Source organism: Rhipicephalus microplus, chromosome X (genome assembly GCF_043290135.1).
Source record: "Rhipicephalus microplus isolate Deutch F79 chromosome X, USDA_Rmic, whole genome shotgun sequence".
In the NCBI taxonomy this organism is placed as follows: domain Eukaryota; kingdom Metazoa; phylum Arthropoda; class Arachnida; order Ixodida; family Ixodidae; genus Rhipicephalus; species Rhipicephalus microplus.
The window spans coordinates 75,046,489-75,071,668 of record NC_134710.1 but is presented as its reverse complement, the minus strand read 5'-3'; the positions used below and the strand labels follow the sequence as shown (position 1 = coordinate 75,071,668).

At 47.4% G+C, this 25,180-nt stretch overlaps 3 protein-coding genes across 10 annotated transcripts in view; 2 read left to right on the top strand and 1 right to left on the bottom strand.

Moving 5' to 3' along the window:
- tws (protein phosphatase 2 regulatory subunit tws) overlaps positions 1–25,180 on the top strand; it is a 61,162-nt gene that overhangs the window by 14,801 nt on the left and 21,181 nt on the right. Inside the window, exons 1-6 of one of the 8 annotated variants that reach the window (XM_037427012.2) lie at positions 4,827–4,952; positions 6,290–6,355; positions 6,903–7,030; positions 18,761–19,199; positions 21,053–21,217; positions 21,280–21,541. In XM_037427012.2, coding sequence (XP_037282909.1) covers positions 4,895–4,952; positions 6,290–6,355; positions 6,903–7,030; positions 18,761–19,199; positions 21,053–21,217; positions 21,280–21,541 — 1,118 coding nt within the window. In that variant the 5' untranslated portion in view covers positions 4,827–4,894. Of the gene's footprint in view, positions 1–4,826; positions 4,953–5,419; positions 5,569–5,984; positions 6,162–6,289; positions 6,356–6,902; positions 7,031–18,760; positions 19,200–21,052; positions 21,218–21,279; positions 21,542–25,180 lie in introns of those variants that run through there. The other 7 variants (XM_037427014.2, XM_037427008.2, XM_037427009.2 and 4 more) reach the window with 7 other exon arrangements.
- Positions 1,087–2,732, top strand: BBIP1 (BBSome interacting protein 1). Its single transcript, XM_075877142.1, has 2 exons — positions 1,087–1,168; positions 2,477–2,732. The coding sequence occupies exons 1-2, from the start codon at positions 1,162–1,164 to the stop codon at positions 2,650–2,652; spliced, it is 183 nt and encodes a 60-aa protein (XP_075733257.1). The 5' UTR covers positions 1,087–1,161; the 3' UTR covers positions 2,653–2,732.
- lqfR (clathrin interactor lqfR) lies at positions 2,668–4,872 on the bottom strand. Its single transcript, XM_037427007.2, has 3 exons — positions 4,624–4,872; positions 3,676–4,515; positions 2,668–3,619 (listed from the first exon to the last, which is right to left on the bottom strand). Exons 1-3 carry the CDS (start codon positions 4,662–4,664, stop codon positions 2,947–2,949), a joined length of 1,554 nt encoding a protein of 517 aa, XP_037282904.1. The 5' UTR covers positions 4,665–4,872; the 3' UTR covers positions 2,668–2,946.

Below are 25,180 nucleotides of genomic sequence, written 5' to 3'. Positions count from 1 at the left end.
TAGTAACGTTGGTACCCTGCGTGTACCGTCAGAACGCCTGCATTTTCTCTGCATAATGCAGCATTCTCTTTCCAAACAGTTTTAGTTGCTGCCAGTTCCGTAAGTTTTTCGTAGATGCCCCAATTAATCTGGGATATAAAGCGCGTTAAAACGTGACACAAAAATTTTGCATCGTGTTTTCATTTTCTGTTTTAGTATGTAGCTAAAGATGCACTCCTCACTACTGGAATGCTCGTTCGCTTCAACGCGCGATGGTCAATTGTTTGGAGGTGGTTTTATATCGCCCAAGGAACACCGTGTTAACAATCCTTTCCAACTACGGCTTCCTGCTGATTGATTGAAATAACTTTATTGCTGAGGCGTGTAAAATATGCGTGAACCCCCCAAAAATGCACTGTCGAGGCGAGGAGTTCATACTTTGTACTCCCGTGCAAGCCTGTTCCCCTTTTCCACAGAGTTTCATGTATTATTATTGTGAAACTCTATGCCGCTTTCCGTTGACAAGGTCTGCTAGGAGAGAACGCTCGCAAGAACCATGACGTGAGGCGATGCATGGGAAGGTTGGTTGTTTACACAAGTGTAGTAGAACACCAAAACGACAGGCGCGTTTCGCATGCAATGACACGTCACGCATTTTAAAATTGATTGTAAATATGTGTTAGTCTAATCCAAAGACACTGGCCCGCCGCGCTGGTCTAGTGGCTAAGGTACTCGGCTGCTGACCCGCACGTCGCGGGATTGAATCTCGGCTGCATTGTTGATAAAGGCTAAAATGCCGTTGGCCCGTGTGCTCAGATTTGGGTGCACGTTAAAGAACCCTAGGTGGTCGAAATTTCTGTACGGCGTCTCTCATAATCATATGGTGGTTTTGGGACGTTAAAGCCCGCGTGTCAATCAATCCATTGATAGTTCACAAATTATGCTTGGGTGTCCACACCAATCTATCCTTTAAGTTATCGCGCCTTGAAAATTGTGCCGGTACTTTAAGTCACTCCAATTTTCTACTCATCTGGTCGAGTCACCTGTCGTCAGCCGCAACACCACTACCATCATCGTTTTTTAATGCGGCGATAGCTTGGTTGTTACGGTTACGGTTTTGTTTACACGGAAGAGGCGTGTTCGGTTTGTTCCTTCGCGTTATAACATCCGACTCCTTTTGGAATGTTTGGTACGACTATTATCGAATGTATTATTTAATGCCAATTTTCGGTCGTGAACATGCATGCGTGTGCTGTGAAAGGGCGAAAATATAGGTCACGTAGCCTGGCATTTCGCGGCGAACGTCGACCGCCTTCGACGCGTGCTCGTTGGCATGTCAACCCGGCTGCTCGGTTTTGGTTCCGCGTTACAGCAAATAGCGTTTTAGGATTGTGCTCTGAAAGGGGCCAAGCTTCGTGTTATAAATGTTGAACCGCGTGTGCTAACGCCTCTTACATCATTGCCCTTATTTGGGTCAGCTGTCAGCGTAATCCTTGCGTAAGCCGTATGTAGCACGCATCCGAATGCATTTTGAATTTATAATTTGGCTCGCGTGTGGATACCGCTGTTCCCGATACAGTCGTCGCCGATTTACTGCAGCTTAGGTCTTCACGGCATCTTAACTCTTTGTGCAAGTAACGAAAAATTGTGCGCCAATGCGATTCCCTCTACCTGCGCAGCATCGCGATACCAGCCGAAATTGAGATTTTCCGGGCAGTGGTGTCACGGTACCCAAAAGTGTTTTTGACCGATGTATGTCAAGCCTTGACCCATTCGGTCTGCTGACAGTGGAACAAGCTCTCATAGACATGGTCAGTTCCGGTCTTCGAAATCGATTCCCGTCTAATCTGTCAAGTCGATGTACTCTTTCTACGAGCAAGGACGGACGATAATGTCAACACCATGTGTTTGCACGCCCCGTCTCTATGCCGCAGTTTCAGTGGATGCAATATGCTCGAGGCCACTGTTTAGATTTACGCGTATGTAAAAGAATCACTAGTGGCTGACCCGTCTAATAGAAGTATGACAGGCTAACTTTTTAATTTTTTTAGCCAACTGTGCTGCAAAAAAAAAAAAAATTCAACATGCTTTTTGAAATGCTTGTTCTATGAAGGCATAGCTTTTGGTTTGAAACAGGTGTCGAGTCAATTTTATAGTAAATCTAGTAATTTGTTTCACTAGACAGGGCAGAATTACCAGTCCAATTTTTCTGTTCATAACACTGGCTAAAACGTTACTGTATCAGTTTATTTTGAATGGGTTGCATAGTCAAAACATGTTTGCTGGAGCAGCTATATTTTATACTTCAGATGAAATGTCATGGGTCTAACAAAAAGAGGCGTGCAGCTTTAGAAGCCACTAGATACTGCTCACTAGTATTAAGTGACTTCTACAGCAGCAGTGGATGTTGCAGGCAAACTGACATAGCTGTTACCATTATGTGCAAGATAAGCAGCTGTAAAGCCCACCGTCCCCCAACTTGGCTCCAATTCTGCAGGAGCAGCGGTTCATGAAGTGGTGCCCAGCCGAGGGCTCCTGTTCCGCGAGACCAGTGCACAGCCAGTCCTGTGCAAGCCCAAGCTGATGCCTCTGCAGAGCATTAGCCTGGAGAAATTGGAGCGCCTGCAGGCTCAACAGAAGACTCAGCAACAGCAGCCCCCCAAGAGTCACTAGTGCCACAGACACAGATCAACAAGTGGCCAGGCTTTTATTAAAAATATACGGCCATCGAGGGGAGGCAGGCTGGCCCTGGAGCTGCTTTGTTCTATTGCTTTATTCAGCCCGGGGTCGTCCACAGTGTCACTTGAGCGCAATTTTCTCTGCCTGTCCTGGGTTACGGGAGGGGGGAAACAATGGAAGACAAGCACCGGTCCAGGGGCAGAGACGCCCCGCACATGATATGTGACCAGCACGAGCTCCCCCAGGGGCTGGAGCCCCACCCTGCTCGAGATTCCTGCCATGGAAATCTCACTGCAGTCGTCCCAAAGAGCTACCTGCTGCCAGCTGGTTCATAGAAGGTGCCGCTGGTTTTGCATACTTGCTGGTCAGGCTGAGGTTGTCCACACTGATATTTATACTGCCAGAGTCCACCCACGTTTTCCCACACTTTCCTTGTGGTGTTTGGCCACCTACTGGTCCCCCTAGTATGCACGGTGATGCTCCAGCAGGACTTGGCGAGAGAGGTGTGCAGCCAGGGCTAGGCTGCCGCACAAGGCCTGGTAACCCTTGGAAGGGAAGGCTAGCTTGGGGCGAGATGGGGTAGCCCAAGTGAAAGCCAGATGGCTGTGCTGCCACAGGAAAGCCCATTGGGAGGCCGATCATGCCAGCACCTGGAGATTGTAAACTGGGGAGGGGACTCGTTTGAAGAGTTGCTTGTATTGGGGACATGGGGCTGGTCTGCGGCATGCCTACCAGTGGACTGGCAGCTATCACCGGCTGCAGTCCTGCCAGTGGGCTCGCCTGTAGCATAGGTTGAGGATTCGTGTGCAGAGTAGGCTGCACTGGTAGAACAGGGGGTGCACTGGGAGTTGTATGCAGACTTGGTTGGACGCTCGTCGCCTGCACGGGCAGGTCGATCAGGCCACTTGGAATGCTGCTCGACGACGCGAAGGATGCGAAGTCCGTGAATTCGTCTTGGGCGCTGCAAAAGAAGACAAGCTATGACGCCGGCCGCCATCGGCAATGAGGTTAGCCTACCTGGGCGGGGGTGCCGCAGCGCTTTGGAATTGGCTGAAGTCGGCGAAGTCGCCGTTGGCGGTCGGCGTTGTGGTAGTCGGTGCGCTGGCGATGTCGCCCAGCAAGTCGCCTGCTGCTGGGACACTCGGCGCGGCGGCCGGGCTAGCGGGCGGCGAAGCCTCCCGGCCATAGGTCGCGGCGGCGCCCATGTCCAGCTTCTTGGCTTGCGGCTTCCAGCTGGGTGTCCGAGGCTCGTCGCGATACGTGACGCCCCCGCCTGGCCGCTCGTCGCGTTCCTCGTCGTTGCTGTTGTCAGGCGAGTCCTCGAAACTGTGCCGGCGGCCGAGGCGCGACCCGTGGTCCATATCGTCGAACTTGTTCCGGTCGCTGTACCTGAAGCCCAGAGACTCGCCGGACAAGCCGATGTACTTGTCCTTGGCCTTTTTCGCTTTCTTGCGCTCTTCGCGTAGCCTCTCATCGTCTTGAATAAAGTCGATGAGGTCTTTCACTTTCTGGCGCACATTGACGCCCTGATCCTTTCCGATCTCGTCGATAAACGAATAGTTCTCTAGACTTCGAAGGTCGTAGATGTGCTCCCGCGCAGAGGTGACCACCCTCTCGGAACCGTTTCGCACTAGATAATCGAGTAGAAGCAGACCCTTGTAAGGCCGCCGGTAACAGCGCTTGTTGTCCTGCAGAATCCGCTTCCACAGCATGCCCATCACCTCAGGAAAGTGATCGTACGAGAAGGTTGCCTGCGCGATCTCCTGCATCAGCTGGCCCGGCGGACCCCAGGCTACGTCGTTGGTCGCCTCGCGCACCTTGGCCTCCATCTCGGTGTAATTCATCACCATGTTGGTGCTGCGCAAAGAGGGATCGTCAGTCGAAAGGAAAAAACCTCCCCGGCGGCGGCGCCAGCCTAGGCCTACCCGACAGCTGGAATCGGTGGCCGGCCGACGACCTACTTACGCTTTATCCACCAGCTCCTTGATCTTCCACGGCATATTCATGGTGCTCGGACGGATCGGGCCGGCAGCTCCGCTGGCACTTTCGACGAGGGCCGCACAAATAAGTAGTGCACAGTTGCAAGCACTTATCCACACGACATGAGCGATGGCGGTCCTATCACGTGATATAGCAAGTGCATTTTTTTTGTGCGCTCCACGCTAGGTGGCGGCGGCCTTGACGCCAGCAACACCCTTTGCACCGGCACAACACTCTGCCTCTCCCCCCACGTCTAATGTTTAACCGGACCGACAAACATCTCGATTACCACGAGTCGGTGGTGTTCCACCTTGGTAAGCAAAAGCCACCAATCTAGCCGCCAACACATTTTCCGCACACACGCATCGCGGCGTCTGCTGCCGTCTATCAGCTGTTCGGTGCACCTGCCTTTCGCTCAGCTGTTCAGGAGGCGTGCATCTTATCTTCGCTAGCCCGTCACGTACGCCGCGTAAAAAATACCTCCTTTGTCCGCCGCCATACGTTCACAACCGGACTCCCTGATAAGGCTGTGACGAATGCCGGCTTCGAGGCGACGCACAGTTGAAAACGCAGCACGCGCACCTAGCGTGTCTCGGTAAATTTGTGTATTTGCTCCCGACAACTTAGCATTGCAAGGGCGAACGAAGAAATCGGTGGCAGTAATTAACGATGAACGTAAAGGGCCTGGATGTGCAACATTGACATTAAAATAAAATACACTTTGACACGTCGTCGTCTTTATTTGACGTTTCGATGGCGTAAGTATCCCACAGTAACCTGATGCACGCGCGTTTCCTCGAGATGTGCGTGCTCGTGAGATGTCATGGCTGGCGAAAGCTGTCTTCGCCGATCTAAATGTCCAGCTACTACGCAAGGATTCAGACAAGAGTGTTTTGTCGAGCGAAGACTCGGCGGAGAGCGCTTTATCAGGTGGGCTGCCGCTGTTGGAAATGCTATCCGACGCACCTCCCCGCCCCTCCTTTATTTCTTCTTTGCCATTCCCGTACAATCGATTGATTGGGCATCACTAGCAGTAGAAAGCTGTTTTTTGTACTACCCGCTTTTAACTATCCCGCATCCCGATAATCGCCGCACCCTGCTTGCCATCCTTGCTTTTCGAGAAAAACGTCCTCTTTCTGATGCCGATTCGAAACTTGTGGTTATTTGTTCCTCGCAGTGCTGTACGCGGGTTGCCGACTTTATTTTTTTTTATTCTTACTTACGAAGTTACAACTTAAAATTTGTGTTTTGAGGGTCTTGTCTGTCGGCGTTTCGTCCGGCTGGAACGACCCTGCGATAAAAATACTCAAAAAAGATACCCTTCCCGGTGTGCATTGCGATGTGACGTTATTTTGGCGCTACTGTTGGACAGTGTGCCATCTTGAAATCTTTTTCTACAATTGGTTTGTGAATCTAAGGCCATCGAATGAAATTTTCGTGTCTAAAGGCGTCTGACACTTTTAGTTAATTTTTCAAGAAGTACAAAGAACTTTTTGCGTTATTTATTGCGGCCGTAATGGCAGGTAAATGTGTGTTTCTCATTTAAAACTCAGCTCCACTGTGCTTCTTCTAAAATGGCAATCGCTTTGACGCCGGCCAGCGACGAAAAGTCATCAAGCTTTTCATTGTGGATATTTGTTCGTGATTTCAGGTAATGGAGATATTCAGTGGTGTTTTTCTCAAGTGAAGGGGACGTTAGACGATGATGTAACCGAAGGTGAGTGAATTGCTACCGTAATGCAAGGCCTAAGCAGCGGTCAAATTTTCAGAAGTTCGTGGAAAACTTGGCGTTGCGCTTTATCTCGCTTTTCGTGGTGGCCTGTGCTGCTTGTCATTGAGCTGTTATTGTGAATGTATTTTTGTTTACGGTGCTTTATATTGCATGTTGCACGCTTTTGCATGTACCGATATTGACTCGCCGCTAAGTGCTGTCCTGGTTTGGCGATGTCTTTGCTACGGTAGCTCGGAGAGAGGCATTCGATGGAAATATCGGAAGGAGCTTAGGACGGTCTCTGGGCGCGGTTACAGACCTTTCTTTGATGAAAGGCGGGGGACGCTAAAAGTGACCTTGGCCGCGCGGCCGGCTTTTTTCGATGATGTCGCGGACGCTTTGAAGTGTACCGGCGTAACGTTTTCGTTGGTAGCTACGTGTGCATCACTACGCGTCTCTGTTTGCTTGTCGTTTCTTGTGTGTTCTCTGCTGTCTGCTGTGAAGCATGGGTGCCTGATCTTTTTGTTTGGCGCGCGCTTTTTCCACGCTGTAGACGGTAAGCAACCGATTGCTATCCGTGCAGCGGACATAATTTCGTGCGTGGAGTTCAACCATGACGGCGACCTGCTGGCGACAGGCGACAAGGGTGGCCGGGTTGTCATCTTTCAGCGAGACCCTGCGGTGAGTGCAGGCACGCCTACTTTGCGCGCGCCGGTTGGCCACGCGCCGTGGAGCAGGCCTCGCCCGGCCGCCGCGAGCCCTGCTCCATGGAACGCCGCCACACCTTGGCCAACGGGTTTAGTGAAGTTTCAGCTGTCGAGTATTCTGCTGGCAGGTGGGTGCTGTGCTCATTCGCGACACCTTGCACAACAACTGCTGTTTAAGGTAGATTGATTTGCAGCTCGACCTATACGTTGACTTGCCCAATAACGTCTTTCTACTGTCGGAACCACGGTTGTCTACAGCATTCAGCCACTTCTGCTGCTGTTTTTTGCAGAAGTCTGTCGAGACCAACACGGTGATGATACCAAATATAGTCTTAGTTGCACCAGGCCCTTGCACTATAATTCAAGCGTAGACAATGTGATGTCGCAGATACAGACACCAGCGTGCATAGCCATGTGCCCGACCGCTGTAGAGAAGTGCGATTACAACTGTACGATGCGGCACATAGTGCGTATCACATTTGCGTGTAGTGAATGCTGTGGCATTAGAAGCTGCAGTGGCAGCAAAATTTTCTGCATGTGTACAGACGGAATCACACTTGTGTGGAGTGCTCTGCCGGTCACTGCAGATACTGTTTTCTGCAAAAATATGCAATGACCAAAGCCATAATGGTACCAAGCATGAACGGAAGCTTGTAGCAAACGCGAGGTAGACGCTGCGGCCAACAACAGTGTCGACAGCCAGGCACTCCGCTACTCTAGAGAAGTGATTCTATCCGTACTCCTTCGCAGTGTTCCCCACTATTTGGGCTAAATTCTGGGCTGAAAATCTCGCCACATTGTGCATGGTCCAGCATTGGGCTCTTAAAGCGTGCCCCGCAGTATTGGATGACTTGAAGCATTGATTTACAGCATGCTTCAGCAAATTTCATGCAGAACTTGTTACATATCATGTATTTATGAAAATTGTCTAAAACTGTGCAAAAATAAATGTGCCGATCATTGCTTGGAGAGGCCAGATGACAAGTAGTGCTACAAGCAGTATTTTGTAGCATTTGTGCTGCGTGTTTGGCCGATGGTCAGAATGATGGGTCGCTGACATTGTCGGGATCTTATCAACGAAAACAGTTGGCATTGAAGAGTGGTGCCTAAGCCTACTATAGGGGTAAGCCTTGAAAAGAGCATTGCCTTTAAATGCCCCCGTAGTTGTCCTTCAGAGCCTGTTGGAGCACACTGTGTTGATTTCATGCTCATCCACCATGATGAGAGCAGGATAGCTTTTTTGCTATATTAACCTGCTCTATTCTTTTCACATCAAATATTTTATGTACTAGAGTAATTGGGGAAGTGTCTCATCTAATGCAGATGTATGCAAAATAATGACATTGTCCACCTTCTTTTGTGCAGTAGAGCTTCATTTGTTGGTGTATTGCAGGTCTGTCATTTTCGTTAAAGATCACTAACCAGCTATCCTACAAAGTTGAATAGGTTGATAATGTTATGCATGTTCTATCTAATGCATTTGCAGCCTTTGATTGAGTAAATTGTTTGCTGACTTGGGATGTAAAAACAGCGCAAAACATATAGACAGAGACAGAGGAAAAGACACCGCGCTGAAATCGCAACTAAACTTTATTGGAAGACACGCACACACATATATCATGCAGTCGACCAGGTCTCATGGCAAACCGAAGGCGTCTGTGCAGCATAGCAAACAAGGTACAAAACATGCCTAATCTTAGTGAACAGTAACACGTGTGTAACAATCGTGAAAAAGCAAAAGACACACCTTTATACTTGCTAAAAACATACACAACAGTCAGTAACAAACTAATAATCACTTAAACACGGCAGCGCTGAACCCAGGTACCGAACCTGGAGGTTCCGAATGGAGGTTCGGTATCTGTGTTCAGCACTGCCGTCTTAAAGTGATTATTAGTTTGTTACGGACTGTTGCGTATGTTTTTGGAGAGTATGAAGGTGTGTTTTTTTGCTTTTTCACGATTGTTACACACGTGTTGCTGTTCACTATGATATCATTAGACACGTTTCGTACCTTGTTTGCTATGCTGCGCAGACGCCTTTGCTTTGCCACGAGACCGGGTTGACTGCATGATATATGTGCGTGTGTCTTCCAATAAAGTTTCGTTGCAAGTTCAGCGCGGTGTCGTCGCTTCCTCTGTCCTTGTCTATATTTTTTGCGCTGTTTTTACATCCCAAGCATGCACCACCAACTAACCCAACTTTTGCTATTATTGCAATTTCTTTGCCTTCTTGCTTCCCTGTGCTTTTGCTTTCTGTGTTTGGCATGGTTAAGGGCATGTCTCATTGGGGGTGAGTTTAAAGAGGTTGTAGCAGCCTGCTGCCAAATTGTGCCAGATCTCGAGCTTCACATTTCCTTGTCAGTTATAGGGAGCTTGCATGAACGGCGGCGACGCTATGGACTCTAGGCAGCCATTTTTTGTCAGAGGCGGTAGGGGGAGTGCAGCAGAGCAGTCGTGTTTGCGAGTGTTGGCGTTGCTTGCAGGCGTGATCGAGTGCGAGCGCGACGCAAATTTGACTCCAAGAAGTGTTGTGCACGATGTCAGCCTCACCGGAAGACTACACCGCACCGCTGTGCCAAAAAGACCTCGAGCGGTACGAAGCATAGACGAGGATTTGCTTCGAGTGGACCCATTCACGCTTTGTGCGGGCGACTGTGTAAGCGACGTGCACTTGCGGTCGCACGTCGACAGCTCTGATATTCATGAATTTTTCGTTCCAAGGACGAGTTTGAAAACTCTGGAGCAGATGAAGCCCAGAAAAGTCCTTAAGGGTCACAAATTTGTCAAGAGTGGTTGGGTGCGGGAGCCGTGAGTGAAGAAAGTCGCCGCCGGCACAGTCGTCGTCGTCATTCAAGTAAGACGTGTTAAATGGAGGAGCGCTCTTCTCGTGCAGGTGCGTCGTACTCCACGTAGAATAACAGCACAGTGGGATGCGAGCAGGCTTCGCTGTTCCCGGCCATGCATGTGCAGTGTGTGGAAAGGACCTCGCCATCACTCTTGCCCATGAACAAGACATCGACGGGGAGCTTGGCAACACGCCGAGTTTAACCTGAACAGAAAAACATTAGCATCTACGGCAAAATCAAGTAATTTAACACCTCTTACTTGAGTCGCGACGATTACGGTATCGGCGGCCAATTTTTTCACTTACAGCTTCCACAATCAGCCACTCGTTACAAAGTTGTGGCCCTTAATTGCCTTTCTCGACTTCAACAGCTCCCGGGTAATCAAACTCGTCCTCAAAACAAGAAATTCGTGAATATTGGAGTTGTCAACACGCGGCTGCAAGTGTACGTCACTTACACAGTCCGCACGAAGCGAGAATGGGTTCACTCAGAGCAAACTCTCGTCTCTTCTCCGTACCGCTCGAGGTATTTCTGGCACAGCGTTACGGTGTAGTCTTCCGTTTAGGCTGACATTGTGCACGACACTTCTTGGAGTCAAATTTGCGTCGCGCTCGCACTCGATCACGCCTGCAAGCTACGCCAACGCTCGCAAATACGACTGCTCTGCTGCACTCCCCCTACCGCCTCTTACAAAAAAAAATGGCTGCCTACCCAGAGTGCATAGCGTCGTCACCCTTCATGCAAGCTCCCTATAGATGTTCTAGTAGCTGCTTGTGTGCTTCTTTGTTCACAGTGACATATGGATCTGTCGCGTTGCTGGTTTCCTCGTTTTTCATGCTGTATGTTTGTCTAGGTCAGATTTCAGAGAAGACTCTGAACTCTCTAGTTTTGCTGCTGTTTTAAAGAAATGTTTTATTGTATTGCATTAGTTAATTGCTAGCTCATTTACCCTTATGCATTTAGTTCTACAGTTCCCCAATATTTTTTGGTTGACATCTTGGGGTACAGGTGTACAGAAATTTCATCCGATAGGCCTGAGCAGCAGGATAACTTACATTTATTCTAACACAATTTTCACAATTCGTGTATAAATAAATTAGCAAAAGGTAGGTAGGGGCTACTATGAATACTCATGCTGCCAATAATTGCTTGAAATTGTTCTTTCAAGAAAAACTTGTTGCAGTAACAATTGTAGAAATAAAGAATGCAAACATTAGTGTTTCATGCAGCACTTTTTCTATTGGGGTTGCAATACAAAAATGCTTGCATTGGCTTTGCCCCCCCCCCCCCCCCTTTTATTTTCTTTGGTTCCATAGTACAGCTATACTTGCACTGTGTTTTTGGTTGAATGTGAGACTGTACCAAATGATGGCAAGAAAATCGTCCCTTGTTGCGTTGTTGTCAGTATAAGAAAATGAAGTTATTTGATGTCCTGTGGTTGTTATGAAGAGGGAGGCCTCGCCGGTCTTCTTGGGTAGCGTGTCGCGAGGGCCAACGCCAGGCAGGGAGCATCCAGGCAGGGCCAAGGCAAAAGGCAGCCAGAAGGAAACAAAGCAAAACGTTTCTATTTACAATGTATGTACGAAACGTGGACAAGGAAGCCCTCGGCGCCAGATGCGCGGACCTTTTATAGGCGCTGAGACGCTTGAAGAGGAGTGCACCACCCTCTGTTGAATGCGCAGCATTTCTGAGGGATGCGTCGAGTGTTTCTGACAGATGCCTCTGTGTCCATGAAGGATGCGTCAGTGTCTCTTGGAGTAACACCAGAGAGAGTGGTGAGAGAGCACTGCCCAGCGTGTCGCGAGTTCATAACAGCATCTCCGCCAGGATGGCGATGACCTGATGGACAAGGGTCTGCAGCCACTGTCCAGAGGTCACTATTCTACAGCCAGAAGTGTCCGCTCTTGGAGATGCCCGGAACAGCTGATAGCTCGTAGCGTCGGCCCCGGCTCCGCGTCGTGGACTTCATTCCGGCCTCTGGGCTCGCCTTCTGCGAATGCGCCATCACAGCGAAGCCCGCGACTGCCAGACGATTCCCCTCAACTCTTTAGCAACCGTGGAAAAAGGCCCGATTTTTTACTTCCTCGATCACATTTTTTTCTTGGGTAATTTTTATTGCATTTTGTATTGTGATATACCAAATTGTACACTTTTAATCAAGCTTTCGAACAAAAATAACTACAGGCTGATAGGTAGGAAACCGTTTGTTATCTTATTTATTAACAAAGGAAAAAACACGTGAAACCGAACTAAACAAAACATACACATGCAGCTGAACAAAGCTGCAAAATTAAATTTAAAATTCTGGAATATACAAAACGTTACACATGATGTCAGCTCACATTCTGGAAAGTTTCATTTCTGTATGTAATAAACTCTATTTGTCATGGCCCTTCAAGCTAGCGGTGGTGACTGCTGTGCCACTCAAAGAAGCATTTGCGGGAGGACGTGAAGCATAGGGGCACTTCGCATGTGCTGCACTTATGTTTTCTGCTCTACTTTCTTCTTTCGATAACACAGCTTGCAGTTTTTCAACTTCTCCATTTTCTGGGGTTGGTGGCGAATCGGCTCTAGACTTGGATATGGGGCACGGTCTTGATCGATGTCATTATAATCCAAGATCTGCTGAATGAGCTGCTCTCTAAAAGCAAGCTGGTCGAATCGGGCATTTTGGGCTAGCTCTGGGACTCCTGGGTTTTGTTTTCGATGGCCTTGTTAGAGGATGAATCTGTTGACACACGCTATGTCCACGCAATGAAAAAATGGGGTTTTCCACCAGCGCACGCATTTCCTCAAGACATTGTAGGTTCCAATTATTTGGTCCGATTTATCCACACCCAGCATGCCAGCATTGTAGTCTTGGACAAGCAGAGGCCTCTTGATGGTAATCAAAGTCCATCTGTCACCTGTCTTCTGCCTTCGTGTGGCTGGGACAAACTGGTTGGCTGTATGAATGGTACTCATCAGGTTCACGGCACGCCGGTCTTTCCATTGCATATATAAAATACAGTATAACTGCAATCGTGGTACTTTAACAAATTCCCATGTAGATGATGATCGCAATGAAACGCATCATCTTTAGCGGAGTCACTTCTTCCCACGAGCCGTCACGACGAGCATAGGTGGGCTTGTCAAGAATGTTCATCTAGGCGTGCTTATTTGTGTTGTCACACAACATCCTGATTACTTCAGCTGTAAAAAACATCATAAAAAAATCCAGCGCTCTTGCGAACTGCCGGGTGCCACTCCGCCGTGTAGCGTCAATATGGACCCCGGGCTGTCGCTTGGGCTCAAACTTCACACGTATTGGAGCATTGGGCAAAACATCTCCACCGTATGTTGCGGAGACACTAAGGAAACGAAATAAACAACTGTCGTCAGTTATAAAGACCGCACACTGCATTTATACATTGTGAGTGCTAAAACAAAACTTAAGTGTGCACAGTGGCTGATGTCCCCGGCTGCTGTAATGAAATGTCACTGTCTGAACTGAAGTCCAATGATCGAAAATTATCACTAGACTCCTCGCTGCTGCTGTCGTCAAAAGAATCGGACTTTGAAGCGGCCGAAGAGCTCGGTCTTGCCTTTTGGCATCAAGGAGCGCGCACAGGCGCCGCAGCCATGATTGCCAAACTACGCCGTCACCCCGACTTAACTAATATTTTCTCAGTGCCTCCTTGCGGTAAAAACAGAAAACGAAATCGAAACCCAAACTATAGTTATTTTTGAACACATCAGAAGGCGCCACACGTCCGTAGCCACTGAAACAAATTTTTGGCGGCGCATTCAAAACGTCGATACCATGGGATCGATGCCCTATGGCGCAGTTGCGAAAGAGTGAAGACCTGCCAGGCTCATTTTACAACAATCAAGTTGGTAGGCGAGAAGAATTTTCTGCCCGCTCAAGTAATCGCGTCCCAAACCAGACGGTGGAAACACTTCACATGTTCAACAGACCGCTCACAGTAAGCCTCTTTAAAGCGTGTTCTTTTAGTTGTGCGTCTGAAAATCCTACTTAAAACACCCGAATGCTTCACGAAATTTTTATCCACAATACAGAAAAGATAGAATGTATGCCTCAGAATCAGTCTCCTTGCGCAAGGAGACAAGAGTGTCCAATCTATCCTTTCCTGCACGGGGACTCCTTCCTTAGACTCTGTCTGCCTGATACATCATTGGAGAAGTGAACCCTGAAACCAACGAAACTACAGTACATCGGCTTTCCTTCCGCCAAATGAGCTGTGCACAGGGAATTTATTACCTCTCATGTCACTTTTTCCCCGTTCATCGTTGAACTCGATAGAACTGTCCATTTCTTTTCGGACAACCTGCCCATCGTGATCAGCATATCCCGACGATAGTACCTCCGACTGTACACTCGGTGTCTTGATGAGTGCATCTGCATTCTCTTCCTTGTGGTGAGCCAGTTCATGTTCAGGCTTTCGCTTGGGGCAAACGCGTGCTTTCTTTGAGTGGCACCGGACGCCTAACTCGTAAGCCACCTTAGCTGCGCGTTCAGCGTTTGTGGCACCCGCTTCATTACGAGCCGTTGCTCTATCTGCACACTGAACATTCGCGCGTTTTGCAAGCACTGCCTGAAGGTGATGCTGCTTTAATTCAACCTGAAGCAGTAGTCTTTCTATTTCTGCCGCCCGCCTTTTTTCGTCATCAGCAACCCTCTTGTCACCAATTGCCTCGTGCTCTTTATTTTCTATGATTCCTGAAGCTCGCTTTCGTTTACTGCGGAGGCAAGTTATGCCTGAATGATATGCGGCTTCCTTACGGCGTTCCCCACGTCCACCCCCAATTCTGCGCATAGTAATAAGTCAGGCTTGCGTTGTGAATTGAGGTCCATGACGACGAGCTCAGACGTCGCTCTTCTCCCTGTCTATTCTCCCTCAATATCGCCAAGTGGAATTGTGCAAAGGGGCTAAATATTGAAGAAAACCTGCCAGCTTCAGATCTATCTTTAAGGGGCAGACTGGTCTTTGGAACCCTTTACCAAAAAGGGACAAAAAAATTCTTTTCTTTAAATTGACATATTTGGTTTCTGTAAGCATTTTTCTATCTCTGCAAGTTTTCACACTCCAGAAAGTGGTAATTTTTTTGTAATGTCATTATAACTGTCCAGATTCTTGGTGCTGTTAACATGCGGAGCCTGCAATAAAAATGGAGAACCGACTTGCCGACACCTGTGTTAGAAGCCTTGCTACGAATTTATGAGCACCTTCATGAGGATTGCAAAACATGCGCACCATGATTGTTACTTTTTGAAGAAGCTGTGTGTTTTCAGTTTTCAAAAAAAAAAAAAGTTGCAAGCGTAGCAAGTTTCAGTGCTGCTAACTTTGCTAGTAAATGCTCTGCTGTATTTCTGCTGTGCGATTGTTTTAATGGCGTAATTTCAGTCGTGCTTGCATCATTTTGGCACAAAGAAACTTGCTCAAGGAATATGTGGAACTATTAAGGAACCTTGGATAATATCTGTTCGTCCACACGATTCTGCATAATTGTTGGGGCATCATTAAAATGTCTTGTAATATGTGTGATCGTTTGCTTTGTTGCGATATGTTTACAAGCAAGCTCGTATTTCGAACTTTGTATAATCGGAAGAGTTGATTATAGAAAATGAGAAAATTGTAAAATTTTCTCGCCACGTTCACTGCAGCATGCTTTTTGGTCTAGATTCAGGTGCGGAGTGACCCAGTGGTGGGACACACGGCTATGCCTCTATCTTTTGCTTCGAGATTCGAGATGGAGCTGCCACTTTTGCAGGCTCGTTAGGCTCGTTTTTTTTAAATATGCAAAGCTGTTTTTTATCATCTTTGCGTGAATCTATGTTTATATACAAAGTGCTTGCCACAAGAAAACACGCGAAGTTAGTTTCTGTGACAGAAATATTTATTGGGTAGGTAAACGTTGAAATTTAGTCGTAATATTAACCGACAAGGCTCTGCCACCTTTTCATTGGGCGTTTGGTGCCTTTATTTGGGAGGTACAAAGCTGTTATCCGCCAAAGCTGTTTTGTAGCTTTTTTTAATGCAAATATATGTTTAAATACAGAGTGCTTGCCAAAAAAAAAAGTCAAATCCTGTGATGAGTTTTTTTTTTTTTTTTTCTTATTGGCGCTGCGCTTTTGTGCCAGTAAAAGGCACAAACCTCCATAACTTAGGTGCTCTGAAAATTTGTGAAGCCAACAGGGAAAACTTCTACGCTTACTCCCAACGTGGCATATTTAAAAAAAAAAACGCGGGAAAGGTTTGTGAGCAACACAATGTAGGAATGTGTCACCACTCTGTTCTTTAGAAACAATCATGCAATGGACAATATACACTACAATGGACAATGTATATTAGTTGTAATTTCGGCCTTCAGACAGTAGCACAAGATGGAGAGCTCTCGTGTGAGGGTCACCATTTGGTCACGCTGCACTTAGCACAAAAACATATTTATTGAGTGCGTCATGGGTCACAGGTGGGTCATAGCCTTTAACATCAGACAAATATTCTCCTGGGTGTGTGTATCCTCCTGCTACAACAATTGTACGTTGTGTGTTCAATTGTCATAAAGTTGTCGCAGCAGCATATGAAGAGCACAGGCCAGGGCCCGCCGTTTACCCACGTTACAGAGAACGTTTTGAAGGAGAGATGGGGGGGGGGGGGGGGGAGACAAGGAAGTGACAATGAAATGCCCATGTCCCCTTCTCGTTTCTTCTCTTTTCGTTTTCGTGCTTTATTTTGTAGTGGATTTTGTGGGGTCTCGGATTAGGACGAGAGCCATGCGGTCTGCATCCTGGGGTGAGCAAGGCTTAGAGCACGTGGTTTGTAGGTCAGGCCCGAAGCGAGTGAGTACGGAAGCCTCGTGGGTGGTCTGATTTTCTGTAAATAGCTTCTTCTATCTCTTTTGGGCTCAGGGAGCCGGGCTTCGTTGCTGTCTGGTATTGCGGCTTGACGCCGGGGCGTCGTAACACCGTTCGGGCGGTGGACGCCGATTACTCGGTAAGCTGCTGTGTGCGGCGAGCAATAGGGCCTCCTCACAGAGTGGATGTCTCCTCGCGGCTGCCTCTTTTGTGCTTAGGCTGGGTGCTGGGTGGATGCCAGTTGTTGCCAAGCGACTCATTAGGCCTAAGGCTCTGTGCAGCCGCCTGTCGCATGTGCACAACCAGGAAGATCGTGGCGTGGAGGTGTCGCACTCTGCTTCCCTCGCTTTTTTTCATCTTGAGATGCAAGAGTTAGAAAAGTGATTTTTGTTTTTATTTTTGAGCTGGGCATCTCGGCCGCCGCCAATGTATTAGCTAGCAGTACTGACCATCGTACCACACAGGGGAAAGGCCCGAAGCTCCCTTCCCTAGGCCCTGCTCCATTGATTCTGTCGAGTGTTTTGGAATGTAGCAGCGGGAGTGTTGTAATCCATGGCTGCTGCACATCGTCAGCGCCACGGCGGAATGCGGTCGTGAGATCGGGCAATGGAGATGCCTGGGACCTGCGCAACTGCCTGCTGTCTGGCGACCTCGTGAGTGCTGGTTGCAACAGGAAGACGTGTCGGCACGAGTGACGAATCATTGCGCCTACGCCAATGTTGCTGTTGCGGGACCGGTACTGAGATGAAGTCGAGCCGGACAGTGCAGCAGTGTTAACTGGCGGTGGTGCACCAACATTATGAAGAAAATGTGGTCTTTTTTTTTTTGTTAGAGCTTGTCTCGCTGACTTCTTTGTTTTCAGAATATGGTTTGAATTAAGGTTGAAAAAATGTAGGGATGCTGACACCCCCTGTAAAGTTGTTTGCGCCGCGTGGTGCACGTGTCTCGCCCAAAAGCTGCGTTTCGGGTTACAACCACCGGGCGATAGATAGCATTGTGTTCGCGTTGAGCGCCATCATCATCATGGTTGGTAGAGTGGTAGCACCGGCGGTGACCCCTGGCAGAAAACAAGCCTTGGTGGCGGGCGAGAGGTGAGCGAGTCCCTTTGGCGTGTGGCGGTTGCCGCGAACGGTTGTCTCTAGCGTGGGTCCCCGGTGCTTGGCACCGCAGGCTGCGCGTCGGGGGCCCTCGTGGTAGGTCAAGCGTTGGCGCCGCCGCCTTGGGTGTGTTATTGTGTTCGTCATGGGGGCCCTCGTGGTAGGTCAAGCGTTGGCGCCGCCGCCTTGGGTGTGTTATTGTGTTCGTCATGGGGGCCCTCGTGGTAGGTCAAGCGTTGGCGCCGCCGCCTTGGGTGTGTTATTGTGTTCGTCATGTTTTGTGTGTTTGTCATGTTTTGGAGTGTATGGTAATATTGTGTACGGATGTCCTAGTGTATTGATAATGATTGATGTATCGATTTGGCAGACGATATCTTCGTTCAAAAGTAGTTAAATAAATGTGTATTGTTCTTTGGTTTGTACCAAACCGCGTCTGTTGCGTCCTTTCACTCCAAGAGCGTGGCGTGGCGCTCGCCACTCCGAGACCCCACAATTTCCATTTCTCTTAATCCATGCTTTTAAGAAAAGTGGTAAGGGACGCACGATGCTTGACATTAGTGGGCATTTATGTATATCGTGGCATGTCGCGTATATATTATACCATAAAATAATGTTTCTTCCATGTTGATGTGTTGGTGCTGCATGACAGGAACAGCATAACCAGTGTATCCAGAGTCTTGAGTGATCTATGTGTAAGGTGACCAGGTGTATTAAGGCGGGACACTTCTAGTTTTTAGAACATCGCGGTCCTGCTGAAGAGCTGCTTGTTTTGGGGGAGTGTTTATGCATTTTTGTGCTTATGCATTGGGGGTACTGCACCAAGTGGCTGTAGCTTGACAATTGTTACATGTTCGACCTGATTCAAATGTTGAGTGAAGCATGACTGTTTTTTTTTCGTTTCAGTCGCGGCAAAGCCAGCCTAGGAGAGGGGAATACAATGTGTACAGTACATTTCAAAGCCACGAGCCAGAGTTCGACTACCTCAAGAGTCTTGAGATTGAGGAGAAGATCAACAAAATCCGGTGGCTACGCCGCAAGAATCAAGCCCACTTTCTCCTTTCAACTAATGACAAAACGATCAAGTTGTGGAAAGTGTCTGAACGGGACAAACGCATAGATGGATACAGCTCGCGAACAGAAGTGGGTGGTATGACGGCGTTGCGGGTGCCTACGATACAGCCCATGGATCTTTTGGTTGAGGCAACACCGCGGCGGATCTTTGCCAATGCACATACCTACCACATCAACTCCATCTCAGTCAACAGTGACCAAGAAACGTACCTCTCTGCAGATGACCTTCGCATAAACCTCTGGCATCTGGAAATAACCGACCAAAGTTTCAGTATCCTTGTTGCTCTGTCCTGCATACTTGTGAAGGTCACTGAAGGTATTGGGTAACCTCGTACATACAGCCTGCACTGTATACACGTGTGAACAATGATAAGTTTCACCAGTGCATGCTGCGCTGCTTTAATCCTTTGCGGTCTGAAACTTTCCGGCTGTACCAGTTCAAAACTATTTAGCCAGTTTCTGGGGCCATGAAGAAAAAACACTCTAGGAGAAAAACTCGCACGATAATTATTTTTGCTTCTGCATTCTGCAGGCAACTCCTTCAGTGATATTTGGGCAGAGTATGATACCGCTCAAAGCATTGGCGTCGGTGCAGGCCAGATTTTTTGTTTCGTGTGCATAGCGGTTGTTTTGCACACAATATTGTCTATCAGCTTAGTACGATACCGCTCAAAGCATTGGCGTTAGTGCAGGCCAGGTTTTTTGTTTCGTGTGCATAGCAGTTGTTTTGCACACAATATTGTCTATCAGCTTGTCTGTTAAAAATGCCTGAAAGTAATCTTGTTCACAGTTTTGATTAGAAGCGCTTACTTGTGATCCTGTGTTCATGACAGTGAAGGGAAAATAACTGAAATCGGGCAGTGAATTATTCGCATACATTTTCCAGTCTTCAGCACAAAATCGCACACAGAAGCCAACAGGTCACACAAAGGTGCCGTCTCCACCTCTGTTGTCATCGTCATTGTAGCACGCTTCTGTAGAATCACTCTCTGGAGACTAGTAATTCTTATCTTCAGTAAAGTTATCAACACTTTCGCTCAAAGCACCACCGTAAAACACGCACGGTGTATATGTGGCGAAGCTTTTTAGCGACTTGTGCATGAGTGGGTACGCTATAGGCTCCAGTAGCCTTGCTGAACGTACATGCTGCATCTTAGTGTAAAAAAAGTAAACCTCAAAAAAGCCCATTTATTATTCAAGAAATGGCATTTTATATATACAAAAATGCACGCGACTCGCAGGGAGAAAACCGTGATATTTAAACTAAAAGCACCCTTGTCGGTTGTTGCTCAACAGGGGATTGCTACGACTATGTGGTGTTATTGGGCGCTGCTGTCCGACAACAGGACCGCAAAGTGTTAAAGGAGTACCTGCAACACTGCTTGAGCATGGTCAGAATATGCTGCTGATAGGTAGTAGAGGTTCCCGAGAACACGCGAGCCAAATAATATAAGGCAGCATACGGCCTAGAATGCACAATAAACTATCAGTCAGCTGAAAATTGCTTTCTCTGCTCTCAACAAATGACGGGAGGTGCTCAAAAGTCCCTCGTAGAAGGCAGTCTATCAGCCATTGGCTGATTTGAACATGGTGCGCTCGGTAGTCTGAGATCGCCATTGGAGGCTGCAACTTGTCCACGTGTGCGCACGTGATCACACTGAAAAAGCCATGTATTCGAAGAAAAATAAGAAAAAAGTTCTCAAGGTCATGGGCACGCGTGAGGTATTTTCTGTGCCTCTGCCATCCCTCCCAGCTTAGCTTCCAGCGCTTTTGTCAGGACGAGAGAAGAGAGAATGCTATTGCAGTGTGAAACAAATCTTTGTAACTCTGCAAAATTTTGGGGCGCTGAATTCTTGAGGACGTAAGCTGTTTTAGTGAATTCATTTCATGGTCACTTGAATAAGTGTTTCAGGGCCCCTTTAAGGAATGCTAGTAGTAGTCCTGGGGGGGGGTGCACATCACATGTTTACTTAAAAAAGCCGTTGCAGTCCAGACCTTCTGTCCAGCTGTGCTGACTCTTATGGCTGGCATGTTTACGTACCTGAATTGGCTTTCCTGTATGTTTTCATGCATTCATCATCAATGTACCAGGGTCTTAAACTTTCCTTGACTATTGCCCTTCAGATATTGTCGACATCAAACCGACAAATATGGAGGAGCTAACAGAAGTAATAACTGCAGCAGAATTCCATCCAACTCAGTGTCATATGTTTGTTTATAGTAGCAGCAAAGGCACCATTCGGCTTTGTGACATGAGGGCAGCAGCACTTTGTGACCAACATGCCAAATGTAAGTTGATCGGTTTTCTGTGTAGAGGGAGAGAGAGTGACACAAGTCTTTGCATTTGACAGTGTTTGAAGAACCAGAGGACCCAACCAACCGCAGCTTCTTCTCCGAGATCATCTCCAGTATCTCGGACGTGAAATTCAGCAACAACGGCCGCTACATGATCTCCAGGGACTATTTAACTGTTAAAGTGTGGGACTTAAACATGGACAATAAGCCAGTGGAGTGCTACAATGTGCACGAGTATCTGCGCACCAAGCTTTGCAGCCTCTACGAGAACGATTGCATTTTCGACAAGTTTGAGTGCTGCTGGAACGGCACTGACAGGTAAGCCTGGTTACATAAGGGAACCTATTTACAACTGTTGTAAAACTGGTCACGAAAAATATAGATATCTAAAATTTGCTTCGTCAGAAAACATGCGAAATTAAATGAACAGATATGAAAGTAGGTGTACATTTTCATTTGTTTCACAAAGCTCTTAATTGCCAGTGGCCTTTATAATTGTCAGTGGTGGTGTTGCGTCAGTGAAGCCAGTTGCATAATCTTTCTACGATTTTGAATTCCTGTGCATATTAGAGTTTAGCATGCACCAACTGTGCCAAAGTTTACCATTCTGTTGGTCGACCTGTGTTCATCCCACAGCGATGATTTTTTTTCCTGAGACCACTTTTTTTTTTTTTTGTGCTTTGTGATTGTCTGTTGAAGCGCCGTTTCGCCATGGGGCGGTATGCGAGCTTTACTGCCGCGTTCAAGCTGAAGGCGCTTGACTACGCGCTAGAGCACGGCAACCGCGCTGCCAGCAGACATTTCGGCGTCAACGAAATCCGGATACGATATTGGAAAAAACAGCGCGACAAGCTCATGACTACTAACAGCACGCAACGGGCTTTCCGCGCACCCAAATCTGGCAAGTTCCCTGACATTGACAAGGCAGTCAAAACAAACATGGCGGCTGATGGAGCAAAGCGACCACATTTTTTTTTCTTCTTTTCGTCAGTTATGGAGGTTGTGAGTACGTCATGCACGTCAAAACAGTTTCTTCCGTCTAAATAAGGAATGCTTTCATTTAAATCGGTAAATTTACGGCATTAGCGTAGTGATGCCCACTTTCAGATCACAGAAACAATGATAGGCACGTTCAGCTGCCACAGACATAAAAACACATGGCGGGCATTCAGTGAAAACTGTGGCATTTGCCCTTACTGCAATCCTAAATGGCACGTTTCCGGCAACGGTGAGCAAAAATTACGAATAAGTTTGGTGCGTGCAGTTGGCGAGTTTCATTCGACAGATAATAAAGGCGATGATCATCGGCTAGACCTGGAACCCGACATATCGATACGCAAGTTCGGGGTGAAATCATTACGCGGGAGAAAAAAATCGCATTATGACGACAAAATTTAGAGGTGTGATCATTACGCGAGTGCGATCATTATGCGCGTATATACGGTAAAGTCATTCTGACTATTACCAGCCTTCCGCAGCAAATCTTTCTGGCCTAAACCATCTGTGCCCAGACAGTGAGTGCTTATTAGCACCGTAAGAATGTTCTTGCTGCGCAATTTTTCCTTTTGAATACGCCTGAGGTGAGTTATTCAGATGTTTTGGGCAGTTTGGAGTATTCAGATGTTTTGGGCAGTTTGGAGAGGCAGATCTATAAATGACAAATTAGTAAATTAGCATAGTCATAAACTGTAATGAAACAAGAGATCACGGGAGCTGAAACAGTAAAATAAAATATTGTGTGAATTATGCACACTGACGATCATTCCGTTGTATATTTCTTCCAATTGTTAACTTGTCATGACCTTTTGCGCAGTCAGGTCCAAAATTTTTCCAACTCACAATCGTGGAAACAGGAACTACGCAGAGACAGCAGGTTTTACGCTCTTTGAAAGCAAATACTGCATGCGAAGTATCCGCTTTATGGACGTGCTGTTAGCTGGTTTTTACTACTCTCAGCATCCCAAGTGCAAACTTTCTCACACGCAGCATTTGAAACAGCCAATTAGTATTCAAACATACACAGCATAGTGGGGCGCGAACTCATTTATGAGGGTGGAATTTTGACGTCATTCCTGAAGTGCATGGTCTTGCACTGAAGCAGATCACGAGTGACAGTCCCCGACATAAAATACTAATAATGAAACTGTACGGTCATACTGACAATAAAACAAATGACAAAAGCTTCCGATAGCGGAAATACGATAAATGAAGCACAGGGGACTCGCTGCGAAAGCAGAGAAAATTTTCTAATTAAATGGGCCTTTTCGCGGGTATGTGACCAATTTCCCAAGTCAATAACAAGTCAAGGATGCTAGTGTTTCCTGGCTGCATATGTTGCTCTGGGTGGTGCCTCTTCTGTGAGTGCAGATTGAAGCAGGGTTATGACGTGCGACACTCCCGCAACGATGCATTCGTACGCCCGCACGCTGCGGGAAACTGGGTCAGCCAACGCTTCCGCGAGCAGACGACGCTTCGCCAGCGCTTCGGTTTCTCGTAATGCTTTACAGCCACCGTAGGAGGGCGCGCATCAATTTCTGGAAAGATCCTTTGCGTGCACATCTTCAAAGGATCGCTAACGCAATGGATGGACCCATGCAGGGACATGCCATGCCAGACAACCTCTGCACGAGATGAGGTGCACGCACACGGACGACATACAAGCAGCGCGGACAGCTGCTTGCAGACTGACTGGAAGTCGTAGGCTCTTGCTCAACCAATTACAGCATATTTGGCTTAGCGCATCAGAGATAGGGAACTGTGCATCACGCGGAAGCCCAAAAGGCACGGAAAGGAGGAGGGTTTTCTTTTTTTGGAATTTGTGGCGCGCTGGCAACTCTTAGCGCTGCCACATACAGAATCGTTGATCTCGACAGCATTCTGCACACGATGCGAGTGTGAAATGTTTGAAAAAATATATATTGTATGTGGGGGGTTTACGGGCCCTTTAAGAAGTGACGCCCCCCTGTTGCGGCTCTTGACACATGTGCGGCACACAGCAAACGAAGCATACGACCAAAGAACATATGCGTGGATGAGGGTACGTCACAAAAACTCGCGCGTGCACATACTACTCTGGTGGTGCTGTTCATACCTTGTCGCAATGTGGTGGAACAGTAGGAAGTGAAATTAGCTTTTGAAAGCATGCTGTAAATAATTTTTCAGGCCGCAGTCACGCCAAACGGTACGTTTCCCATTTTGGGGGCCTGGCTTAGAATTTGAAAAAAAAAAAAAAAACATGAAAAATTTCGTGTCAGTACTTCTATTGGTTGTAGAGCAGCAGTTGCTCTTGGCAAAACGCGTCGGTTGAGCTGGCTCTCGAAAAGGACAGAACGCGCACTTCTTTCTATCACAACCTATGCCACTGACCATGCATTTGACCCACTACTACGGGTGGCAGTATGTATATGTATTGGCCTATGTACCCTTGCAAAAGACTTGAGCACTTGCTGCGAGTCTATATGAAGGCTCTTGTATGGGAAGTTGTACATCATCTTTTATATATACAACAGGGATGGAAGTGAAGTGGATCAAGCAGCTTCAGTTCGAAAAGAAACTGGTGCTACTCTGCTACACATCTGTGTGGTTTTACTGGAAAGGGTAGCTCTTTGTGGCAATTTCATGAGAAATTTGTAGGATGTGAAGTTTTATTTAGGCTCTAATCACAGCTATTCTCTGAGTGTCAGAATCTTCCTCGCAGAAATTGTTAGTGTAAAAACAATTGTGCTCAGTTATCAAGTGGTAATGGTGCGGGTGGGGGGATGTTTTGAGCAGACAAAAGAACTAAGAGTGTGCAAATATTCAATATTTGAAATACGAAAAATTGTCTTGGCAAATTGATTATGTAATCGTCAGCCTATCTTACGTCCACTGCAAGACAAAGGCCTCCCCAGTAGTGTCCAGTCCAACTGCCCTGCGTTGAGATTATGGTAAACAAAGGTGCAACGGGATGAGTGTGTT